Genomic DNA, 25,586 nt, shown 5'->3' on the forward strand with positions numbered 1-25,586 from the left:
TGTCATCAGCCTTCAACTCAACCCCCCCCGGTATGCACCTGTTACAACGCATTTTTTACAACGCACTACTGTTACAACGCATCTATTACAACGCAGATACTGTTACAACTCATGTTTTTACAACGCATTTTTTTACAACGCAGGTACCTTTACAACGCATACCATTACAACGTAAGTATTGGTAAGTATATAGTTATATTTTAAATGTTATATGTTAGGGGTAAAGGGGTATTTTTAGGGTTTAGGGTCAGTTTTGGGTTTTAGGGTAAAGGGGTATTTTTAGGGTTCAGGGTCAGTTTTCAGTTTTTGGGTAAAGTGGTATTTTTAGGGTTCAGGGTCAGTTTTCAGTTTTTGGGTAAAGGGGTATTTTTAGGGTTTGAGCAGGGGGCGTGGAAGGTCCGAGCCAGCCACTCCAGTGTGCAGAGGAGGACGGGCAGCGCTCTAGTTGTTAGGACGCTGTGGGGGGATAAAAGGCGGATGTTGAATCGACAGCGCAGCGGGCGCGACGGAGGCGTGCCTAAGTCGCACCTAAGTCAAGCCCGTCTGCGCCCGTCCGCGGTCGAGTGCGGGCCAGGGCCATATCCCCTGCCCCAACGGGAAGGCCCTTAAATTGGAGTAGGTCGCAGCTGCTGTCCCTCCGTAATGCCACCCCAAGCTCCTGCCTACACAGTATGAGGGTGGAGGAGAATGCGGGTTGTGGGCACTGTCATTTTGCCTACAACTTAGAAACATAAGCTGGATGTTTACGATTTGCACACTGAGAAGCAGTGGGATCTCGTGTTTCTCACGGTGACTTGGCTTGATGATTGCTCGGCCCCTGATGTTATGGAGGCGTTACTGGAAGGCTACACTATGATTAGGCCGGATAGACCTACCGGCATAGAAGGGGGGGTAGCTATCGTAGCCAAGCAACGCTTACGATGCCACTTAGAGTACATCGCCATTATGGATAGCGAGGCGGGTATTTTTACCATTAAGGTGAATGATGGCTACACTATGAAGGGCCTCCTGATTTATAGACCCCCGGGCCCTCTTGCCAGGTTTGGGGACAGCCTAGTAGAAGGCATTATAGAGGCTGCGCTGCGCAGGGATAAGTTCCTGGTGCTAGGGGATCTTAACATTTGGACGACCCCACAGATAGAGCCGCCATGGACCTCTGCCAAGAATTACGTGCCCTTCAGTTAGATCAGAAAGTAAAAGATCCCACCCACCAGTGAGGCCACTTACTGGACCCCATATTTGCCAACTGGGGGGAAGTAGATGCTCTGACTCCTATACCTATACCTATTCCCTGGTCGGACCATCACCTGGTACCTTTTACCATACGGATCCCAGGGGTTAGATTACCAGAGCCAGCTCCTTTGAACCACCCGAGGCGGAGATGGGCCACTTTCTCCCAAGCTAAGTTCAGTGCGGCACTTATTAGAGGGGGGAGTCCAGGGGGGGATGATGTGGAAACACCTAACACTAGCCTAAGTATGCGCATTACCGAGGCGCTAAACTGTACTGCCCGACTCTCCCTGGCAAAATTGGGTTGCCGTACTCAAAAAACGGCCCGTGGTATAGTGATGAGCTTCGGGTGGCTAAAGCCGTACTTAAGCGCCCTGAAAGGCAGTGGCGGGTGGCATTTGCCACGCATGTCAAGGAGGAATATTTAACTGGGAGGCATGCTTATCATGGGTTAATTAGGAAGGCATAGGCGCTACTGATGGCGGTGGAAACCATACGCCAGGGGGTGGATGAGGGCCAGACTATGGCTCTCATCCTTTTGGACCTAAGTGCAGCATTCAACACTGTAGCTCATACCACCTTGCTACAGTGTCCGAATGATGGAGGGATATCAGGGGCTGCGCTTGAATGGATCCAGTCTTTTTTGACAGGGAGAGGCTTTCAAGTTCGACAGGGAGACTGCTACTCGAGGGAGATTGGTTTGGGCCAGGGCGTGCCTCAGGGCTCGTCCCTGAGCCCAACCTTATTCAATCTATATGTCTCCCCGGTGGCGTCCATCGTCGAAAGCCACGGCCTGCACATAGTGCCTATGCAGATGACACGCAGCTGGTCATCTCCCTATCGCCCGCGCCCAGTCTAGCGGCAGACAGATTCAGAGCCTGCATGCAGGAGCTGGCTAACTGGATGTCCGCCAATTGCCTAAAGTTAAACGGCAGCAAGACTGAGGTGCTCGTGGTGGGGGGGGCCTGTCTGTTTGGTCATCGGCGTGGTGGCCACCCTGTCTCGGGGATGCTCCCACACCCTGCCAGGAAGCGAAAAATCTTGGGGTGTGGTTTGACGCCGATCTGTCTTTTGGACCTCAGATAGGCCGTGTGGTGGGGGTATGCTTCGGCATCCTGAAAAGCTGCAGAAAGTTATCGATCTTCTTCCAACGGCCGCCCGAAGGACGCTGGTGCACACCCTCGTCCCATCGCGCCTGGATTATGGCAAATTGCTTTATCTGGGGGCCACTGGAAAGGCCATTAACCGCCTCCAGGTGCTGCAAAATGCAGCGGCCCGCTTGGTCTTGAAGCTTCTTAAAAGATCGGCGTCTAAGGCAGCCCTCCAGGCCCTTCACTGGCTCCCAGTAAGGAGCAGGATTGAGTTTAAGGCTCTCTGTACGTGCCACCGCATTTTGTGCTGTAAGGCACCGGCTTCGCTCCAGGGCCTGGTCACCCGGTATGCGCCTGTGCGCGCTCTGCGTTCCTCCTGTACAGGGCTAATGAAGGTCCCCAGGATAAAAAAGGCACGCATGGGGGGTAGGTCCTTTAGATATCTGGCCGCGAAAAGCTGGAATGCCCTACCACTGGAACTTCGCCTGGAGCCCTCTGAACTTGGCTTCAGGAAGAAGTTAAAGACTCACCTCTACACGCAGTAAGCCGGGCCGACTTGGTGGCTGTGACTCTGTTGATTCCACTCACTACAGCGCGGGGACACGCCGTTGCGCGTAACCAGGCGCTCTACAAACTTCCCTTATTATTATTATTATTAGTGCGCCTGGGAAGTGCTTCTTTGAGTCTCCGCTTGTCACTTCTGTAGCAGAATGACGGCGACACTGAGCTGCATGTTGTCTCCTACTCTGCTTTAAAGTTGAAGGACCCAGTCTGGTGTGTGGGAAATATTTACAAGGTGAGGAATCTGCAGGTAAAGGAGTATCGACCAGAAAGAGCGTTATCGAAGGCAAGTAACTGGTGTGTTATGTTTTCCTGCTGTTGTATATTATCTCATTTTGGGTGGTGAACTCCGCTGGTAGAGTTTTCCGTACTCCGCGGAGCTCACATAGTTCCTAAAATCTCCGCTCCGTGGAGCGTAGCAAGTTTTTTTCAACGCTCACACTCTTCAACGCTATGTGCTGGAGCGAGGAAAATCCACCTCCTGATAAGATTTTTCCTTGCTCGCGCTCGCCATGGTCTAGTTGGCGAGCAAAATCAACCTCCTGGCGAGATTTCTCAAAGCGGGTCGTCGGATTTCTCAATGCAAGTGGTCGTGGCCGGTCACACCACTCGCATTGAGAAACCTTCCTTCGCATTGACAAAGCTGCCGCTTGAGTAGAAGCAGCTGCACCCTCTTGTGCTGCACATGGTGCCTTTCGCAATTATTTTTACAGGGCGGGACAAACAACAGGAGATCAAAATCACCACGAACGGCATGACCCTTACGCACTCCGATGCTTGCGGAAATCTGAGTAGACCGCCAGAGTTTTTTTGTCACTTTGCGAAGTTCTTCATTGAGGAACTCCGCATAGGCTTAATCTTACCATGAAAATATAGATACCAGTCATATGTTAAGAAACAAGGGTGAGTAGAAACATTTTGGGTGGAGTAAAATTTAAGACATTAATATTGTGATTTTTATGGCAATTAGTTGATTTTTTCAAGCACTAACACTTCTCTGTGTTAAGTAAAGACCTTGAGAGTTTTGTAACTTTCAGATACTCAAATTGTGGATTCGTTGCAATTAAAAAATAATTCCAGGCCTGAAATTTCTTTGGAGGTTGCATGCGGGCAGCCTAAGTTATCCTGCAAGAGTTTCTTGATGAATCCTATTGCAACTACAATATGTGCTCTCTCATGTAAAGTCAGGTTGTTAGAAGCTTTTCTGCAACTCAAGATACGCCTTACTTTTCACCTGGTGTGGATGCATTTCTCATGTTTAGTGAGATCTCCTTTCTGAGTAAAACGTTTCTGGCTTTCCCCTCCTGTATATGGCTTTAGTCCAGTGGGAATTCTCTCTTGTGAAGTGACATTGTATTCGAGACTAAACCTTATCTGACATTCAGAACACACATAAGGCATTTTTCCCCCGTGTGAGTTCGCTCATGTCAAGTGAGAAGTAATTTGTGACCAAAACTTTGCTTGCATTTCGAGCACTCATAATGTTTTTCCCCAGAGTGGGATCTCTCATGAAGCATAACTCTGTCTTTCAGATTCAAGCTTTTATGGCATAAGGATTTTCTCCAGTGTGGAGATTCTCATGGTGAGATAGCGTTTTTCTCTGCAGCTTTTCTGGCATTCAGAGCACTCATAAGGTTTTTCATCAGTATGGAGTCGCTTATGGTTAGTGAGGCTGTGCCAATCAAATAGGAATTTCTGGCATTCACCGCATTTGTAATGTTTTATCCCCTGTGTGCATCTGCTCATGTAGAGTAAGATTGCGTTTAAAATTGATTCTTTTCTGGCACTTGGAGCACTGAATTATTTTAATGGTGTGTTTTCTTATGGCGCTTGTAACCATCTCTACCTCTGAATCTTTTCTGACATTTAGAGCACTGATAATTTTTTTTCTCTAGTGTGGATTCTCACATGTTCAGTGAGATGAGATTTTTGGCTGAAACATTTTAGGCATTCAGAGCACTGATAAGGTTTTTCCCCAGTGTGGATTCTTATATGCCGAGTGAGACGGCTTTTTACACTGAAACATATCTGGCATTCGGAGCACTGATAAGGTTTTTCCCCAGTGTGGATTCTTATATGCTGAATGAGACTGATTTTTTCACTGAAACATTTGTGGCATTCAGAGCACTGATAAGGTTTTTCCCGAGTATGGATTCTTATATGCTGAATGAGACTGATTTTTTCACTGAAACATTTGTGGCATTCAGAGCACTGATAAGGTTTTTCCCCAGTGTGGGTTCTTATATGCTGAATGAGATTGCTTTTTACACTGAAACATTTGTGGCATTCAGAGCAGTGATAAGGTTTTTCCCCAGTATGGATTCTTATATGCTGAGTGAGACTGTTTTTTTCACTGAAACATCTCTGGCATTCAGAGCACTGATAAGGTTTTTCCCCAGTGTGGAATCTCACATGTGCAGTTAGAAGTGATTTAAGTCTGAAATCTTTTGGGCATTCAGAGCACTGATAAGGTTTTTCCCCAGTGTGGGTTCTTATATGCTTAGTGAAACTGAATTTGTTTATGAAACATTTCTGACATTCAGAGCACTGATAAGGTTGTTCCCCTGTGTGGGTTTTTATATGCACTGTGAGAAAGTGTTTTTCACTGAAACATTTCTGGCATTCAGAGCATTGATAACGGTTTTCCCCAGTGTGGATTCTTCTGTGCAGTGTGAGACTACTTTTTGTACTGAAACATTTCCGGCATTCAGAGCACTGATAAGGTTTTTCCACAGAGTGGGTAAATGCATGTTTATATAGAGTCGATTTGAAACTAAACCTTTTCTGGCATTCAGAGCACTGATAAGGTTTTTCCCCAGTGTGGGATCTCAAATGTGCAGTTAGAGTTGATTTACGGTTGAAATGTTTTGGGCATTCAGAGCACTGATAAGGTTTTTCCCCAGTGTGGAATCTCAAATGTGCAGTTAGAAGTGATTTAAGTTTGAAATGTTTAGGGCATTCAGAGCACTGATAAGGGTTTTCCCCAGTGTGGGTCCTTGTATGTTCAGTGAGTCTGATTTTGTAACTGAAACATTTATGGCATTCAGAGCACTGAAAAGGTTTATACCCAGTGTGGGTTCTGATATGCCGAGTGAGACTGCTTTGGTCACTGAAACATTTCTGGCATTCAGAGCACTGAAAAGATTTTTCCCCAATGTGGGTTCTTACATGCCGAGTGAGACTGCTTTGGTCACTGTAACATTTCTGGCATTCAGAGCACTGATAAGGTTTTTCCACAGAGTGGGTTAATGCATGTCGAGAAAGACTTTGTTTGTTACAAAACCTTTCCTGGCATTCAGAGCACTGATAAGGTTTTTCCCCAGTGTGGGTCCTTGTATGTAGAGTGAGTCCTCCTTTGTCACTGAAACATTTCTGGCATTCAGCGCACTGATAAGGTTTTTCACCAGAGTGGGATCTCAAATGTTTAGTGAGTTTAGATTTACGGCAGAATCTTTTTTGGCATTCAGCGCACTGGTAAGGTTTTTCCCCAGAGTGGGTTAATGCATGTTCATTTAGAGTCGCTTTGAAACTAAAACTTTTCTGGCATTCAGAGCACTGATAAGGTTTTTCCCCAGTGTGGATTCTCATATGCTCAGTGAGATAAGATTTACGCCTGAAACTTTTTTGGCATACTTTGCACGGAGAGTGGTTTTCCCCAGTGTGGATTCTCATATGCTCAGTGAGATAAGATTTACGCCTGAAACTTTTTTGGCATACTTTGCACTGAGAGTGGATTCCCCCAGTATGCATTCTGTCAAATTCTGTGAGATAAGATTTATGGCTGTGTCTTTTTTGGCACATGTAACTTTTTCCCCCAAATTAGGTTATTTTGCCTTCATTGAGGTGGTTTTGAACACTGAATTTGGTCTCACAGTCCGTATTTTTATAAGGTGTATACCTAGTGTTAATATCTCTGCAATTAGTTTTCTCTTACTTATATGCCACGGTAAGAGGGAACCCGATTTTAGAGTCAGGCTTGTTTAGATAATGTTCAGCATTTATCTCTAAAAGAAATTGTGTGTAATCTTCTTAACACTTGAATTGAGCAAACTATGTCTTGAAGCAGCCCTGTAACACCTGTCGAAATGTTTCTAGCAGATAATAGTCTTTAGGTTATTGCCTCTCCGGCAGCAAATTATTTTGTGACTGAAGTTTTTCTCAAATCTATTTGTATAGGTTCTTAACAATGCAGTGATAAGGTGTTAGTCTGATATTTAATGATTAAACTGAGAAGTACCTTTTTGCACTGAAGTAATGGCAGTAACTGAGGGTGTTAGAACATGCACAGTACTATTGTGGATCACCAGTTGCAGAACATCAGTTCCTTTTACCCTTTCTTTGTTTGGTGTAAGGTAAAGATTTGTAGTTCTGAAGACGAAGATGTATTTACATTACCCATAGCGCAACTGTGCTCATTTAATCCATTTTTATCTTTAACAGTTTTACATATCATTCACGCACAGCAGATAATGTTGAGGCAATTTACATAGAATTACAGAACAGTACACAATAAAAAGGAAACAATCTGAGATGGTTATGAACACAATAAAGTGGTGTATTTGTAAGGTTTTCGCAAGAGTGAGCAGAGTGTCTCATGGTTTTCTACCCAGAGGCAGATAGTCTCAAGCTTGCGTAACTGGTTAAAAACGGTTGTTGAACAAAGGTAATTTTCCAATCTTTCGGTTGTTAACGTGTCAGCTTCGGAGTCTTCTCTCAGCGTCTCTTCTTTGATGGTCTGCAGAAGAAACCTTTTGTTATAACTTTCTTTTATGCAATGTGTGTTTCCTATCTGGAATTACATGATGTTTTAGATGAACGTTATTCTGTGCACAGATATGGCTTTGCTCTGGGTTAATGAAATACTAAATTAGAGACTTCACTTACAGTATAGTACTTTCCTCAGCTCCCACTTCCTCGCCACACCTAGATTTTGGAAATTGTTTAAACGTAGAAGGCTGGATGTCCTTCAGTTTTTCAAAATAATCCTTCTTATGGCACTGACTTCAGTTGCCTGGTGCTAAATCTTGCTTTCTTCGTCAGTAATTTCAATCACCTATAATATTAAAATTAAACAGTTAATACATGAAAATTTCCAAAAATATAATTTACAAGCCAAATCAATGCAGAGTTGCAGAATTTTGAAAATGTGAGCTGTTTTTCAGACAGAGCCGAGTGTAGAGTGGTAGCCTGAGAGTACTTGGATGTAGGAGTGAGGATTTATAGAATTTTCAACATTTTATTAAGCTCACAAAGGATACATGTACCCTATGGACTTGTAACATTGAATCCCAAAGGCAGAAATTAAAGTCATATGCACAGGCACCAAAACAGATATTTAAAAAAGGATACTATTAATTAATTTTTAATCTAGATTTCTGGGACGGGAAATTCCCCTCCATGGACAACAGGCATTTTTCCCTTGCCCTGAGTTACCACCTACTTGTATCTAGTATCCTGACTTTTCAGTTTTGGCCTCTGCCGCACACAAATCTGTTGTGTATTGCGAGGACTATGCCTAGACATATCCCTCAACTATGGTCCAGAGTATAAATCGAGGGCAATGAAATTAAGGCGTACTTTCAAGTGTTCATTGTATTCCACTTGATTAACCTTTGTTAGGTTTCTCTGCACCTGGATGTACCGGGTGCAGAAAAACAGGACACCATTTTTGTCCAGACAGGAAAATTAGACTGAAAAGACGCACAAGACTCTGGGTGCAGCAGAAGCAGCCAAGACTTATGCTGTTTTTTTACAAACTGGGGGAAACACACAATTCTTCCCTTTGTTGGACATTTCTTTACCCTTCCCTCCCCTGCTTCACCCATCGCCCCCCAACCAACCACATGCATATATCTACCACCTGCTTAAAACAAGTGGTAAATAAAAGAAGAAAAACATTGTGAAATAGTGAATGGCATGTGGTTTGACAGGCAGAAGAATCTGTTCCTTGTGGCAACTCCCCAGTCAATGGCGCCAAACTGGTAATTGCACATTACTGGGATAAATCTACTACAAAACAATAACATTAGATTTTTCTGCCTCCCCAGTACTGTGCAACTTCTAACAAGGGACTATGAGGGGTCTTGGACCGGTCCTGTGACCTGGAGGGTCACACCAAGTGTGCCCTCATTTAAGGCAGAGGACTGTCATGGGTTTAACAGCTAGAGCGGTGGTGGCAATGCACCCTGTTGTAAGGATCAATAGCCTGATGAGATCTTTGCATCATGGTCAGTGGAGTGGCGTCCTACTGACACACCCATGTAATGCTCCATTTCTATACATGTGCCCAGACTTTGCGCTAACATCAAGTTTGTGTTTAGGCTGTTGGTGCGCGTAGAATAAATGCAATGTGAGAGTGCGACAGAGTAAACAGCATCTCCTGCCTGCCAGTTGTGTATGCAAGTGGGACCATCTATCCTTTAGGACCCAAGGCCTTCTCGGCTTTATTCAGTTAACCAGACGCATCTCCCAATCGATTGACATTAGTTATAGGACTCAGCGTGAAGGAACAATTGGTGAAATGCCACACAGTAGCCAACAATCTAGCACCTAAAAAAAAGAGCGCAATAAAGGTGTCTGATCTCTGTCGCAAGGGTTGGTAGTTAAATGCCACTCTAGATTTTTACATAGTGACTTTTCCGGGCTCAGCTCTGTAGGATACCAAAGGGCATGAGTCCTGTGTTAATTATTAGAATGCGTTCTAAAAGGAGCAATGTTATCAAAGGCAGAATTTAAAGCCTTACACTAGTCCGCTAAGGTGTGGTGTATGTCTTGTTCCTTTGAGGTTACAGAGAAATTCAATTTTTCAGCAATAGGAATAATGCGCTGCCATTGACAAGAGACTCTTTTGCTCAGGTCTTGTTTCTCAGGCAACCCAGCTTTAGGTATTTGAAAGACGAGTAATGAGTGGTCAGTCCACGTCAAAGGCATGGGCTTCACAAGTCAGTGCAGTAGAGGTGGTGAACATTAATGAGTGGTCAGTCCACGTCAAAGGCATGGGCTTCACAAGTCCGTGCAGTAGAGGTGGTGAAGATTAATGAGTGGTCAGTCCACGTCAAAGGCATGGGCTTCACAAGTCCGTGCAGTAGAGGTGGTGAAGATTAATGAGTGGTCAGTCCACGTCAAGGCATGGGCTTCACAAGTCAGTGCAGTAGAGGTGGTGAAGATTAATGAGTGGTCAGTCCACGTCAAAGGCATGGGCTTCACAAGTCAGTGCAGTAGAGGTGGTGAAGATTAAGTCTAAGATTGTGGCGCGCCGAGTGAGTAGGGCCTGTAATCTTTTGTTGCAGTCCTCAAGTCTTTAAGTCTGATAACAGTTTTGCTACTTCCATATCTAGAAAATCTTCTCCATGATAATTAAAATCCCCAAGCAGGAGAAATGTTTGTGATGACTACACATAAGTCACTAAATAAAAAAACAGGTTCCCAACAACTAGTCTGTTAATTTGCCCCTACAGCTCTGGATGTGGGGCTTGAAAGACTTACTCTGCTCAATCGGAGAAGTCCCGCTGCAGACCGGGATGTCAAAAAGATACAGCACAGTCTATGAAAAAAACACAAAGATGGTATATACAATAAAAACAGAAGCAGACAAGTTTTTGTCTTTAAGAGTATTAAGAAGTACTAAAGCTCTGTTTTCACTTGCCTGCAAGGTCCGCTGTGTATTCCTTATTTATTTCTCTGAGAGAAAGCACGAGTGACTGAGCGAAAGAGCTATAGATTTGTTACCACAATTCCTGGAGGGAGACAGGGTAGTCATGTTTGGTGGCTGCCAAAACCATTTTCTGCCTTTCTAGGTTTAGGGATGCTTATAGTTTTGTTGCTTGCAGTTGCATTATTTTTCTGCTTTACTGAGTGTGTTATACTCATTTTTTTTCCTGCACTTGTACTTTGAGGGGATGTTCCTGCCCGGGTGGCCATTTTGTTCGGCCACACTCTCCCTCCGGGAAGCGCTCTAGTCGCTGCAAGCGTCCTGCCTAACCCCTACTCAATGACCCCAGATCGGACGCATGCAGCTCGCTTAATCTTCCCAATGGCCCCCAGCGCCAGGATGCCTCCGGGTAACTGCGCTTTACAAATACTGGATTTACTAGTTACTATGTATTTTACGCAATGTTTCTTACTGAAACATGGCTGCACATGAGCTCTGGCCCTGATGTGGCTGCAGCTTTACTGTTTAACTATGCTATAGTCAGGAAAGACAAGGACTCCAAGACAGGTGGTGGCATTGCTATAATTTATAAAAAGTCCTACATGTGCAAATTTGAAGACCTGCCATTTACGAGCTGTGAGGCAGCTTTATTTAAGCTTGCCCTGACCCCTAAGTTCACCTTCTCAGGCTTACTAGATATCGTTCCCCTGGGCCATCCGGTCCATGGGCTTCATCCTTTCCTGACCTAATAACCCCTTTTCTCTTAAATGCCACCAACTTCTCCATCTTGGGCAACCTTACCTTACGCTTGGATGACTCTGCATGTACTAATAGCGCTTCTTTTATCTCTGATCTGCCAGCGTTGAATATCGCACTTTGCAACTCCAGTCCCTATCATGTGGCCGGCCACCTACTGGACCCTATTTTCTCCAGTTTATCCAACAAGCCCACCAGCTCTTCCCTTATGTTGGTCTGAATACTTTGCGATCGGCTTGCGTTTCGAGATCTCAGTGAACTCACCTGTAGCCGCGCCTAGCATCAGGAAACCAACTATGAACTGGGGAAAACTGGACATTGAAGCTCTCAATAAGATTCTGTCTTCCAACGCTGCTATCACCAAACAAATGTCTGTCACTCTTTGGGGTGTCGTCCAAAAGTGGCTTTTACATGCCATTGATACTTGTCTTCCTCCCTTTATTAAGAAGGTGAACAATCACCGCACCCTTGCCCCTTGGTTCACAGGGAATTTAAAAACAGAGAAAATCAAATGCAAAGCTTTGGAAGGATGCTGAAGGAGGAACTATGCGCCTGACAACAAACTCGCATATAAAAGGGAAAAAAGAGAATACCACACTCTCTGTAAGTCAGCTCGTACTGAATATGTCTCCTCGACCATCTCTGGTGCGCTGAATTGTTCCAAGACATTATTTAAAATGGTCAAAGAACTTTCTGGATCGGAAACAATCTACTCCCCCTTCCCTGAATGGTTTACAATGTGAAGACGTGGAGAGATTCTTCGTCCATAAAGTGGAGAAAATACACTCTGAAATGAAGGGCATAAAACCAGGTACCCCCCTTCAGCAAGCACCTACATCCCCTCAAGCAGCCAGAACGATCTCTCACATAGACAACAGGATCGCTGAATCCACTAATAAACTGGAAATGTGGGCTCCATTAGATATGAACTCCCTTATACGACTCATCGCCAGTATTAAATCTGGCTCACCCTGTGACCCTCTTCCGATCTCGGTGCTCCAGCAGCTTGAGTCGCTTTCACTCACAATAATCATGGAACTCTTGAATGCCACCTTACAGGAGGCAATTGTTCCTCCAGAGTGGAAACATGCAATGGTGCTTCCTCTTCTGAAGAAGGCTAACTACCCGCCTATTTCATTGCTCCCTGCATAAAGAACAATGGATGGACAGAATGCAGAACAATGTCATACATTCACCCCAGAACAGCGATCTGGGCCTAAATCCATCGTTCTTTTCCTCACTATCCCATTCCAGTTTGGACCCAGCCATATGGAAATCAGTCTTGACCCTGCACCCAATTGGGACTGTCTAGCCCGAACTGCCAGGCCAGGTCCTCCCTGGACTGGAAACAAGCATCCTATGACCAGTTTCGGGCTTTCAACCCTCGTCAGCCAGGATAGCTTGACTTCAGTGGCATGGAGAGCACGGGACCCACGTCTGGGCATACCTGTCCCACTCGGGGTGACAAATGGAAAAACAACAATTCATGGACATAATGCAGAACAATGTCATACAATTACCCTAGTACAACGATCTGGGCCTAAATCCATAGTTTTTTTGCTCACCATGCCATTCCAGCTTGGATCCAGCAATATGCAAATCAGTCTTGACCCTGCACCCAATGGGAAAAGTCGAGCCCGAACTGCCAGGCCAGGTCCTCCCTGGAATGGAAACAAGAATCCTAGGACCGGTGTCGGGCTTTCAGCCCTCCTCAGCCAAGATAGCTTGACTCCAGTGGCATGGAGAGCACGGGACCCACGTCTCGGTATACCCGTCACACTCGGGGTGACAAATGCAAAAAGAACAATTGATGGACAGAATGCACAACAATGTCATACATTCACCCCAGTACAGCGATCTGGGCCTAAATCCTTTTGTTTTTTTTCTCACCATGCCATTTCAATTTGGACCCAGCCATATGTAAATTCGTCTTAACCCTGCAACCAATGGGAACAGTCCAGCCCGAACTGCCAGGCCGGTCCTCCCTGTACTGGAAACAAGCATCCTATGACCGGTTTCTGGCTTTCAGCCCCCATCAGCCAGGATAGCTTGACTCCAGTGGCATGGAGAGCAAGGGACCCATGTTTGGGCATACCCGTCCCACTTGGGGTGACAAATGCAAAAAGAACAATTGATGGACAGATTGCATAACAATGTCTTACATTCACCCCAGTACAGCGATCTGTGCCTAAATCCATCGTTTTTTTGCTCACCATCCCATTCCAGTTTAGATCCAGCCATATGCAAATCAGTCTTGACCCTGCACCCAATGGGAACAGTCCCGTTCTGAATTCCGTCCATCAATTGTGTGTCTTTTGCTTTCTCGCCCTAAGTGCGCCGGGTATGCCCAGAAGCGGGTCCCGGGCTCACTGTGCCACTGGAATCAAGCTATCCTGGCTGATGGGGGTTGAAAGCCCAAAACCGGTCCTAGGATGCTTGTTTCTGGTCCAGGGAGAACCTGGCTTGGCCTCCCATGAGGCACAGGGTCAAGACTGATTTGCATATGGCCAGGTCTAAACTGGGGTTGCATCGGGAGCAAAAGAATGATGGATTTAACCCAGATCTCTTGACTGGGGGTGAATGTTTTGATTTGTTCTGCATTCCGTCCATCAATTGTGTGTCTTTTGCTTTCTCGCCCTAAGTGCGCCGGTAGTATGCCTAGACGTGGGTCACAGGCTCAATGTGCCACTGGAATCAAGCTATCCTGGCTGATGGGGTTTGAAAGTCCGAAACGGGTCCTAGGATGCATGTTTCCAGTCCAGGGAGGACCTGGCTTGGCAGTTCAGACTGGTCTGTTCCCATGAGGCACAGGGTCAAGACTGATTTGCATATGGCCAGGTCTAAACCTGGGTGGCATGGTGAGCAAAAGAATGATGGATTTAACCCAGATCTTTTGACTGGGGGTGAATGTTTTCATTTGTTCTGCATTCCGTCCATCAATTGTGTGTCTTTGTTTTTTATTTCATTGCTCCTGGCCTTCTTGAAAATCCCAGAAAGACACATTAATTCATAGCTATCTCAGTCTGTCGAGTCACAACATTTTTTACACTCATCTCAGTTGGCTTTAGAGCCAGCTTTTCAACTGAAACTACCCTTCTTGGAGTTATGGAAAGGCTGCAACACCGTTTAGATTCTGGAGACACGATGGCCCTCATATAACTTGATTTGAGAGCAGCTTTCGACACGGTGTCTGACACCGTGTTAGTGAAAGCCTTGCGATCTTTGGGTGTTACCAGGCCGGCACTCAACTGGCTTATCTCTTTTCTCGCCAACTGAACGTCCCAGGTCTTCTCCCCCCAACGGCCAGTTCTGTTACTCATTCCTCTCCCTGCGGGGAACCCTATGGCTCCATTCTTAGCCCTTTGTTATTTAATGTCAGACCTCTGGCTGACATTACAGAGGAGGCGGGCTGTCCCTGTTCTCCTATGCTGACGACACCCAGATAGTCTTCTCTCTCTCTATGGAGAGGGTGTCTGAGACATCTGCTCTCCAGATGGGGTTTAGTAAAATTGCATACTGGATGCAGGCCAATTTTCACAAACTCAATGGAGAGAAAACTAAGGTCCTGATAATAAAGATCTTTGGGGTCCCCAAAACTGGCCTACTGAAATGGGTGTTCTTCCTCAGCCCTACCGCCAAGATCGCAATTCAGATTTTGATAAGAATAGCCCGGGCTGTTTTCAGACAGAGTAACAAAGCTAGTAATAGATTTTAATGACCAGGTATTGTCCTGTGTCGATGACCTATATCTGACGGATGATGACCTCTTGGAACATCTGACAAGAGTAAATCGCATAATTCTGGAGTTATCCAAACCCTGACTAACACCGAGACATGCACCCCTCTACCCATGAAGCTAAGCCGGGTTACAAGGAGCTAAGTGCTCTGATGAGGCGCTGTGTTAGACATAAGTCGTGAAGTCTCCCCTCCCCCACGTCCCGGCCTCCCTTTCTTTGGCGATACAGAGACAGGCTTGCCCTATTTAAACCCCAAATATACTTCTTTTTACATAATTATATTTTCAATTTATATTATGAAAACGTAGCTGAAATAACAGCTGTACTTCACTTGATAACTCATCCCCGATTCTCATGCACGTAGAAACATGATCACAGTGCACGCACTCTTCAGCAATCACCATCACTGGGAAGAGATCGGCTCAACCAATCAGCACGTGCTCTTCAGCCATCACTGTGAAGAGATCGGCTCAACTCATCAGCATGCTTAGAATGCTGCCACCAATACTGTCATTTGTCTGCATTATAGGCCCTGTGAGAGTGAGAAGCATGGACATCGACCGGAAAGTAAGAGTGTGCCTATCTGGGTGTGGTATGATGAGGGAGAAAGGATATAAACTTGTTTTTAACATGCCGTCTGGCATTAACAGTTGTTAATTGTCTGTCCCCTCGTTGCATTCCCTCGCCTTTGGCTCTTTCACTTAACAGCAGTTCAGGTAAGAAGGGGGGTTGCTGAACTGTTCCTTTGAAAAAAGAGGAATTAGGTGTAACTGGCGTGACCGGAGGTGTAGATGTAACACCTTTGGGCATCCATTTTGTTGGATGTATTTGCCTCACACACCCATAAGGGTGTCATGCTTCATCATAGGCGTTGCAACTCGTCGGGGAGGCGGTGCAATCCCAGACGGGCTCACCTCAAAGAGGGGCTCTTTGGCGGAGATCTTTTGTATCCAACTGCCTTATGGTGAAGTGCGGGTGTGTGGGTGGGGTAGCAAGTTGCCTAGAGGAGTGATTTAAAATGTAGCAGGGGGTGCCAGAAACCACTTTATTCTGGGGGTCCCCCTACTGCAACTAAAAACGTGAATCTAGCTCGCTAGGTGTCAACAAGTTAGGTATAGTGACCCTAGATGAGACTAGAGGAAAGATTGGTCGACATGTTTATCGCGTGTGGCTGTTCGCCCGCGATTCATCAGGACCTATTAATGGTAAAAACTACATTTAATCAACATGCTGGTGTCATGTGTGTAGTGTGGGTGTGGTTTACCTCTGTGGTTCAATCCTATGCCTAATGGTCAGGGATTAAATGCCACATGAACGTTCGGCGGGTCGGTACATCGGGGTTGGACCTTTGGATATGGCTCAAACTTCCAGTGTCCACACGGATTCACCTACCCATCACCGCTGAGACGTTCATGTGGCATTTAATCCCTGACCATTAGGCACCAGCATGTTGTTTAAATGTAGTTTTTACCATTAATAGGTCCTGATGAATCGCGGGCGAACAGCCACACACGAGAAACATGTTGACCAATCTTTCCTCTAGTCTCATCTAGGGTCACTATACCTAACTTGTTGACACCTAGCGAGATAGATTCACGTTTTTAATTGCAGTAGGGGGACCCCCAGAATAAAGTGGTTTCCGGCACCCCCTGCTACATTTTAAATCACTCCTCTAGGCAACTTGCTACCCCACCCACACACCCGCCCTTCACCGTAAGGCAGTTGGATACAAAAGATCTCCGCCAAAGAGTCCCTCTTTGAGGTGAGCCCGTCGGGGATTGCACCGCCTCCCCGACGAGGAGCAACGCCTATGATGAAGCATGACACCCTTATGGGTGTGTGAGGCAAATACATCCAACAAAATGGATGCCCAAAGGTGTTACATCTACACCTCCGGTCACGCCAGTTACACCTAATTCCTCTTTTTTCAAAGGAACAGTTCAGCAACCCCCCTTCTTACCTGTACTTGACACGGGCACAAGCTGATACTGGACCTTCCACCCTCCTGAGTGGTAAATAGTGTCCGATTGATCAATTGATCAATTGATCATTCTCCCTCCTTCTTGACGATTACTTAACAGCAGTTAACATACTTTGCGGGCGTTAATCTTGTTTGTTAACGCCCTCAGAGGCAGGCGATAAGGCTTAAGGGATAAACTGTGATAAAAGCAAATCGAAAGTCCTCCCAAGAGGCTTGATACTATAGTCGTTTATTTTCTGCTGTACGGCACACTCATTCACACATTCAATGTACACTTATGTCAGTCATGCCTTCAGTCATTCTAAAGCGATACAAAGCTTACCTCGAAGGTAAGCTTTGTATCGCTTCTACATGGTACATAAATGTATGCTAATAATTTCTTGGGTATTTAAAAGAGACAAAGTTTCAGAGGGTTAGGTGATTCTTGTCACACCTACACACCCACATCTAGGTGCTTATAGGCGCTACAGCAGGGTCCAGTTATTTTATGTAGCCCTTAATACTGGCCTTCAGACAACAGTTCTCTGTATTCAGACAAATAAAGAAGCTAACATACAGGGAATAAACACCAATTTTTGCTAGATACTCCCAATCCTATTTTAACTCACCACTGTCCATATACACAACTCTGGCCCCACACCTGCACTTCACCATACGGCTTTTGGATAAAAGATCATCAGTAAAGTGCCCCTTTTTAGGGAGCCCGTCTGTGATTTTGCAATTAGAGGACCGGCATAACTCTACTCCTTGGATACTGTGACGGCCCCCCCGTTTATGCTGGACCTCCCACTCCCTCGTGAGTGGAAAAAGCCAGAAAGTCCCTCCTTTTTGTATTCAGTTCTTTGCACGGCTAAACCACAAGGGACTTATTTTCGGTGGGTAAGATTTGGTCTGTCCCCCTCAAATTTGGATTACACACCACTATATTTGAGTGGTCACCCTCCAAATGAGGGTGTATTTTATTCACCCAAACTAGACACTCCCAACTAGGCAATGGAAGGCCAGGTTTTGAGTTATGGTGAGGAGTAAGCAGTAGAAAGACTTAGGACCCACTCAATTCTGGGCCTCAACCGTGATGGCGCAACTGGAAGCCAATCAGAAGATTGGCAATCACTATCAGACATGAAGAGGGAATGCGTTAAAATCACCTTACAGGATTTTTATATAATGCTGGAGCCTGGGCAACAGCCCATTTCCTGGCATATGTGTATTTTTTATGAATTAGAACATGATTTGAGAAGGCTGGCATAATGATTTCTTCGCCATGTGGGCACTCCCTGACAAATTCAGGTGGCCAGTCTTTTTCAGCTAGAAGAATGTCATAACCCTTAGATAGCTTCTCCCAAAAGAATGCTTTTATTTTCTTCAGGATCTTGCGAGCTATGGTGACTTCTGCTGCGCTGTCTAGCATTGTCTGAGCCCACTCCCCGTTCTTGAGTTGTGTCCTCAAGATCCTCGGCATGTCTGATTTTTAGACCTGCTATTTACTTTTTGGTGAATTGAATTTTATTTTTCTGAACGTGTTGATCGTCTTTGGACTTCACGCGTTCTTCCTTGTGTTCTGACCGTCCTCTTCTTTCTTTCCGATTTCTGTGAAAGGTACGAGAGGAACGTGTATCAGTATCTTGATATCTATCAGGGTTTCTCAAATTATCCCTATTCCTGAGGTTATACCACTTTCCAGAGTGCTCCTTTTGAGGAGACCTACCCCTGGACTGAGAACGCTTCCCTTTAGGAAGTGTCTGTTTAGTCTTTTCCCAATTCTTTTTAGGAGTAGTGAGATTATTTTTAATAAAGACTTTTTCAGGATTTTCAGTCAGTTCAGGTTTTACTGGTTTACCACCCAAACTGTCTCTGCCTAAGTCTTCATAGGATTTTTTAAATGATTCTTACAAGTTCATATGGTTGCTCAGTAATATCAAGTTCTTTTAGTTTTTGGCAGAGTGCCACGGATGCTGCTTCACCTTTAATTTTAGCTAATAATATAGCCGAAACCTGTGTGAACTCTTTTAGTAATTTCAAACCAAGATTTAAGGCAGGTTCTGGTCCGTATTCATTTTGAATCTGTTTCAGGACGTCTGGTATCACTGCCATAGACGGAACGCCATGTGACACTTTGTCAAGATTAGTTTGTGAAAAGGATGTTAGAAAAACAAAGAATTCATAAAGTATAATTCCTTCTGAAAAAATAGTGGCAGTCACACAAGCGGACACCTTTTTAGACCAAGTTAAACTGAGTGTTCAGACGTTAAATGAACAGCAATGGCTAGCTCAGAAACAAAACACCATATCTGAGGGTTACTTCTTCCACAAGGATAAACTGTTTATCCCTCAGGAAAACTTGCGACAACAGATATTACACTGGAATCATGATGTTAGTACAGCAGGACATCCAGGGGTCAATAAAACTTTAGAGTTATGTCAGCGGCATTTCTGGTGGAAAAACATCAGACAGGACGTCCAACAATATATAAAAGCCTGCCCAGTGTGCGCACGACAAAAGTCCTCCCATTCATCCCCTAAAGGTCTTCTACAACCATTGCCCATACCTCCTCTTCCCTGGCATACTATCAGTTTGGACTTCATCACAGATTTGCCTAAATCCCATAATTTCACTGCAATTTTAGTAGTTGTGGATCTGTTGTCTAAAATGGGGCACTTTATTCCCTTACAAAAACTACCAACAGCTACAGAATTTAGTGAAGTGTTCTTAAACCAGATTGAAAAACTACATGGCCTTCCCAGTAAAATAATTTCCGACAGGGGTCCTCAATTCGTTTCAAAATTCTGGAGTCAGTTGTGCAAACATTTAGGAATTGAAATAGCATTATCCTCCGCTTTTCACCCACAGACTGACGGCCAGACAGAAAAAGTTAATCAATACCTTGAACAAAGTCTTCGGTGCCTAACCTCCATTATATCGGCTCATTGGGATGAGGTCCTACCAGTGGCAGAGTTTTCATACAACAATAGCTATCATGCAGCTTTAGGCTGCTCCCCTTTCTTTTTTATAACTGACTTACATCCACGATCTATTCCTGCCATCCTTTCAGATTTATGCCTGCTGTGACCGAAAGATTAACAGAATTGCGAGAATTTCAAAAACAAGCCAAGCGTAGTTTAGCCAAAAATAAACAAAAAGGTCAAATTATCAGTCGATAAACACAAAACACCAGCACCACCCTATAAAGTGGGGGATCTCGTCTGGTTATCAACCAGAAATATTCAGATTGAAGTCCCCAAGAAACTAAAACCTAGGTTCAATGGCCCCTTTCCCATAAATAACATTTTGAATCCAGTTTCAATGAGATTAACTTTGCCCTCAGAATATGCGATCCACCCAGTTTTTCATGTATCTTTGCTCAAACCACATGATCCGTTGTAGTGACTGAGGTATTGGTGCTTTTTTGGCTCGGTTATGATCGTTGCCCACCACCATCTCAGTATATGCTGCTGTCATTCGAACATGTATGGTGTTTTGTCCATTCACGACCTTTATTTCACCTAGTTGGTAGGGCTTGCCTATAGACTTTGACAGCTTTATGTCCCCTTATATGCTGCTTTTCGCTCTTTTTCGGGCCTAAAGGCCTATGCTCGAGCGATGCCATGTTCTTTTCTGACACCATCCTGCTAAGCCTCTTTAGGTGAAAGGCAATGTTTTAGTTTCAATGTGTTGTTCACTAGTAGTGAACCAGCAAGCACTGGTTCTTATCGGAGAAATGTGCTCTCTTCGCGCTGGAGCCATAACAAATGCTTGGCCAGCTGCTGTTGTGTGCCAGGTATGGAAAGGTACAGGAATCTCATGAGAACGGTAGGCGCGTTCTTCTAGAAGCATCGAGAGAGAGCTACATTCTATATTAGTGAAAGCAGGTCCAAGTGAGGGTGAGATGACTGTCTGGTGGTTTTGGCGGTCTGGTGAAGCATCACGGTGCAGTCGTGTTTGTGGAACAGAGAGTCCTGACCCAACCGAAGAGGGAACGAGAGACGGACCTGTCTTCAGATTGCAGATGTCTAATAATATGGTGAGGTGTTCCATGAATGACTAATTTTATCTAATTATTCCTTTATTTTCAGGTTCTATATGTGTGTATGTATATTAATAAGTCATTTCTTTCTATGTCCTTTCATCATTGTGTAATAAAGACCCCAATTTGCATTAATTCCATTTGTTTGTTGTCACTAAGAGGGAGTGTGGGTTCTCCTTAACCAGGTGCTGTTGTATAGAAGGAGGGGTGATTCCATTCTTACAGGTAACTGATGATGGGAAGGTGCGCTGCTATGTAGAGGCCTAGTAGAGACTAGGTCTGGCCGGGAGCTCACCCTATGTCCCTGGGGTTTCAGAACATTTTTTCGATTAATCAATATTGTAATAACCCAACTGTTTTCCAAATAAAATAAGATCACAATTGTTTTCAATAATTAAACTTTTTTAGTAAAGGTCCATATATTCAAATTCAAGCATGTTGTATAAATGCGTAAAGTAATTCAACCAAAAAATCACTTTGAAATCAAATAATTCTGTTGTATACCATTACACAACAATCAATGAATAAACAGAAAAAATCACATTTCCCAATGCATTTCGGGTCATGTCCGACCCTTTTTCAGGGGAATACAAATATAGAAGCGAATCCAGACTTGGTTATTTGTACCTTTCACATCAGTTCCGTTTCTGGGCACTGCAAAAGTAATAATAATAATAATGTATTCCCATGTTTCACAATATTGTGTACATCATCGTGTGAAGTAGAATTAACACTGATTTCCAATGAATAGAGGTGCAAACGAACAGAAAATATATGTGTGTGTGACGTAAACGAGAGTCACGGAATATATGGTAAGTGCATGTGATAAAGAAAGTACCAACACCCACCTATTGTGAGAAGATTCCTAATTAAAAGTCATGCCAAAACCCTAGGTGCCCCTATAGGTGACCATTAATAAGCCCTGGTGTTTATAATGTTGACTGTATCTACCTGACTAGTACAAATATCCGCACGAAAAAATCGTGTCGGGTCACCGATGTAAATATAATCTGTAAAAGATGTGTAAAAGAGTAAAGGCTTGGTTAAACGGTTAAAAATTCAAGAGCGAGACCTGCTATCAAAGAAGCTGCAGTTGCCGGCTTACCCAGTTAACGGACGTCTCTACGCGAGTTATCGTGTCCCAATGCTCTTGATTAGGTATTCTGGAACTATGGTGCCAGCTGAGGAGTGAAAGAAAGTCAAAATGTGTAAACTACCCATCCTTGAGTGGTATATTCCTCGGGTATTCAAACCGATCGCAATGAGGGCAAAAGAGCTTACCTTGACGCGTTTGCGTACCTCGACCTCTGTCCTCCCAATTACTTCCGGTGTAAACATCGGGTCCGGAACTATTCTCTTCAAATAGCGGGACGTACAAAGACCTCGGAGTGCCTATGCGTTATAAAAATAACTGACTGCATGCCTCGAAAATCGTGGCGTAAAGATGAAATATAAAATGAAAATAAGTAATGAAAAACGGTAGTAAAAATCCGAAGATGCTATGCTGCTGAGTGAGTTAACTGTGGAAAGTGTGTTAAATGTGGAAATGCGTATGAGGTGTAACTGAAGAAACGGTGGTCGTGTGAATAAGGGGTGTAGTAATGACCTGCACCTGATATATATAGGGTGAAATATGAATCAAAGAAGGAGGGAAGAAACGGTCTAGATAGGAAATACAGTGAAAGAGTGAAATGGATGAAAAGTAAAACGTGAAGGAACTTAGTGTCAATCCTGTACAAAGGGTTATATTAAGTATACACACAAATACTGTTTAAAGAATTTTTTAACCAACAACCTGGTTCTTATAAATATACACTATGACACCAACCCAAGAATATTGCAAGAGATATTCTGCTGCTTTGTTAATATCATAGGAAACACACCATCTCGTACTGGTCATTAAGCCCTCCCGGTGTCAGTGTACCCAGTTTTTTTATCCAGAATGTTTCTCTCCGAGCTAGAGGAAGGTACGCTGCTCATGATTAGGGATGACTACATGGGAGAATATATAATTTGTCCTTATTCTCTGTGGAGGAAGGTCGGGCCCCTTTTTTACCAAGTGCTTACAGAGGGATGTGCTAGTTCCCCTCTAATGAGTAATTGTAGATACGGAAGGGAAATCGGCTCCTAAGCAGGAATACCTAAATTGCTGGTAGACAACCCAACATAGCATAAGAGGTATGTACTGATTTTCACCAGAAGTTGTTGCTGATTCGCACCAGGGTTTGTTGCTCGCGTAAGTGCGCGCTGAACGACGGAAGACGTTGCTGACTTGATTTGATATTTGATTAGTCGGAAGACATTGCTGATTTGATATTGATTCGCCGGAAGAAGTTGCTGATTTGATATTGATTCGTCGGAAGACGTTGCTGATTTGATATTGATGCGCACCTGGATGCGTTGCTCGCATAAGTGCGCGTTGATCATCGAAAGACGCTGCTGACCTGATTTGATATTTGATTCTGATTCGTCGGAGGACGTTGCTATACATACCCTCAGAGGTATGATCTATAGTATCTTTAGTTATTTATGTTATTCCTTTCTCAGATAGGTAAGTCTGAATGTGGTGTTTTGTTGTTAGGCATTCTGGGAAGGGACTGTGATGAGTAATTACTTTATAGCTAACTAGCTGAAACACCAGAAAAGTAGGAAAATATCAGTCATTACACCCGTCCACACGAAAAGACAACCCTCCTCCTTCTGTTGTAGTTGGAGACAATATTGCATATGAAGAAAATCGCAATATAGGTAAAAAACGTATACATGGTCGATTACAGTATTTAATTGACTGGAAGGGTTATGATGCGTCAGAAAAATCCTGGAAACAGAAACACATGTACATACTCCAAGATTGGTCAGATCTTTCCATGCCTTGCATCCGGAAAAACCCTGTCACATACGAAGCCCTTTGGGGGGGGCAGGAGGCATTTCCTGCATGTGTAAACGGTCTTGGCATGTACACGTGAATTACTTGGGAAAGATTTAAGGCCCAAATCACCTTCACATGCACACGTGAGAAAACCTGAGACCCAAAGCTATTTAAACCCCACCCACTTGGTTCCCGTGCATTCGCTTCGTGTCTAAACACTCACCTGACTCCGGACCTGGATGGCAGATCATCCAAAGCTCTTCCACGCTCCACCCTGCTTACTTCCCTGTCTTCGCTCAGTGTCTTCGGCTGTGTTCTTGCTGCCCGGAGCACATTTCAGACGTTCCTTCCTGTTTCTGAATTTCCGGCTCCAAATCCTCTCTTGGCACTGTTTCCGATTTCCTGCAAAAGAGAAAAGAAAAGAGAATCAACAAAGGGTTGCCAAGCAACACCTCGCTCTGAATGGTAAAGCGTTAGCATGCTTGAACACAGACCGGTAAGAATGTAAACTTTATGAAAACTGTGGTGGACCTCTTGACCTTCTATAAATCAAGAGAACGTTTTGAAACTCTTCCTGAAACAATCGAAGGACTTTAAGGACATTGAGTAAGTAAAGAATGTTAAAGTAAAACGGACATTTGTGTAAATACCTTGAGTCTGATTAGAAGTCTGAAAAGGAACAGAGAGCTTGGTTGCTTTTATTATTTATATATATTTAATCTGAAATTATGGCGCAAATATTGTAGAGGAAATCAGTAACTCTTGTGTTAATTTGAGCAATCACAGATTATTAGTGCACCTGTAGTGTTTTTTTTGTTTATTCTTTCTTTTAGTTTCAAGAATCCTTTTGAGAAAAGGTCAAGGGTAATTCAGGTATACCTAATTAAGAGTTCCAAAGCAGATGTTTGACCTAAAGAAGTGATTTAGGGTGTTCAGATTAATCGGGTACATTTATCAGATTATACACGAGCTGAAAACTGAAGCCCAGTAACACTTTGTCTTTCTCGAGAGACATTCTACACGACTGAATTGTCAAGTCGGTCTACAAGAATCCAGTGTGTCTTCTCTTTTCTCTCGTCCCTATACCCCCCTCCCCTGGGGTTCGATCAGGGCGGCAAGTGAATCCTATCCTTGCCTCTCTGGTGAAGTTCAGAGGGAGTTGGGTAATAGAAGCATCAAGGAAGGAACAAACCGGAGTACAGGTGGGTGAATTCGTGACACCATGGGCCCCAGGGACCACCACCTCCAAGGGGCTTTGTACTCGTTGGGAGGGGGGGCCGCGCAGCTCCCATTCCAGAGCCCTTGAGGGCCTTGGGAGTATCACCCCCTAGGGCCAGCTGCAATGTCTCCCGCCATGCCTTAGTAAACTCTGCTTTGCTTCTTGGAAGCGAGAGCAGGAAACCTGCTCTCGCTTCCAAGAAGCAAAGCAGAATTGCTTTTGGGCAAGGGGAGCTGCATGTTAGCAGCTCCCCTTACCCAAAAGCAATTATGGCTCAGGCAGGAGGCGAGGAGCCGGCAGGGACCGTGGGGGCATTGGGGCTCCCCCCAAATTGAGGGTCAGCCCCCGGGGATGGGGTCCCTGGGGCCAGAAATGACAAGGGAGGGGGGCCACAAAGCCCCTCCCCTTTAGTTTATTGCTTTTTTTTAATGGAAGGGCAGCCCTGGGGGATGTGGTCTAGAGGTGG

The 25,586-nt window shown here is 44.5% G+C and overlaps 1 protein-coding gene and 1 long non-coding RNA gene across 6 annotated transcripts; both read right to left on the minus strand.

Annotated features, from left to right (window-relative positions):
- Positions 1 to 4,748: 4,748 nt before the first annotated feature.
- On the minus strand, positions 4,749 to 6,683 carry LOC147662112 (uncharacterized). Of its 5 annotated transcripts, none has more exons than XM_086951105.1 (3): positions 6,039 to 6,683; positions 5,561 to 5,954; positions 4,749 to 5,326 (listed from the first exon to the last, which is right to left on the minus strand). In XM_086951105.1, exons 1-3 carry the CDS (start codon positions 6,681 to 6,683, stop codon positions 4,749 to 4,751), a joined length of 1,617 nt encoding a protein of 538 aa, XP_086807231.1. The 5 variants fall into 5 exon arrangements, with proteins under 5 accessions (XP_086807231.1, XP_086807228.1, XP_086807229.1 ...); XM_086951102.1 differs by having other exon boundaries at positions 4,749 to 5,613; positions 5,698 to 5,954; positions 6,039 to 6,632; XM_086951103.1 differs by having other exon boundaries at positions 4,749 to 4,896; positions 5,065 to 5,709; positions 5,767 to 6,632.
- A 631-nt stretch (positions 6,684 to 7,314) lies between these two features.
- LOC147662113 (uncharacterized) lies at positions 7,315 to 24,292 on the minus strand. Its single transcript, XR_015305979.1, has 3 exons — positions 24,125 to 24,292; positions 7,767 to 7,935; positions 7,315 to 7,617 (listed from the first exon to the last, which is right to left on the minus strand). It is a non-coding gene; the product is annotated as an uncharacterized LOC147662113 (long non-coding RNA).
- Between the last annotated feature and the right edge of the window lie 1,294 nt (positions 24,293 to 25,586).

Source organism: Lissotriton vulgaris, unplaced genomic scaffold (assembly GCF_964263255.1).
Source record: "Lissotriton vulgaris unplaced genomic scaffold, aLisVul1.2 SCAFFOLD_2730, whole genome shotgun sequence".
Classification (NCBI taxonomy): domain Eukaryota; kingdom Metazoa; phylum Chordata; class Amphibia; order Caudata; family Salamandridae; genus Lissotriton; species Lissotriton vulgaris.

Coding starts and splice junctions, on each gene's coding strand:
- LOC147662112 (XM_086951101.1), bottom strand. CDS start 6,683: ATGTGCCAAAAAAGACACAGCCATAAATCTTATCTCACAGAATTTGAC. Junction 6,186..6,266: donor GTGAAAAACCTTATCAGTGC/GCTGAATGCCAG, acceptor AAACCTTATCAG/TGCTCTGAATGCCAGGAAAG.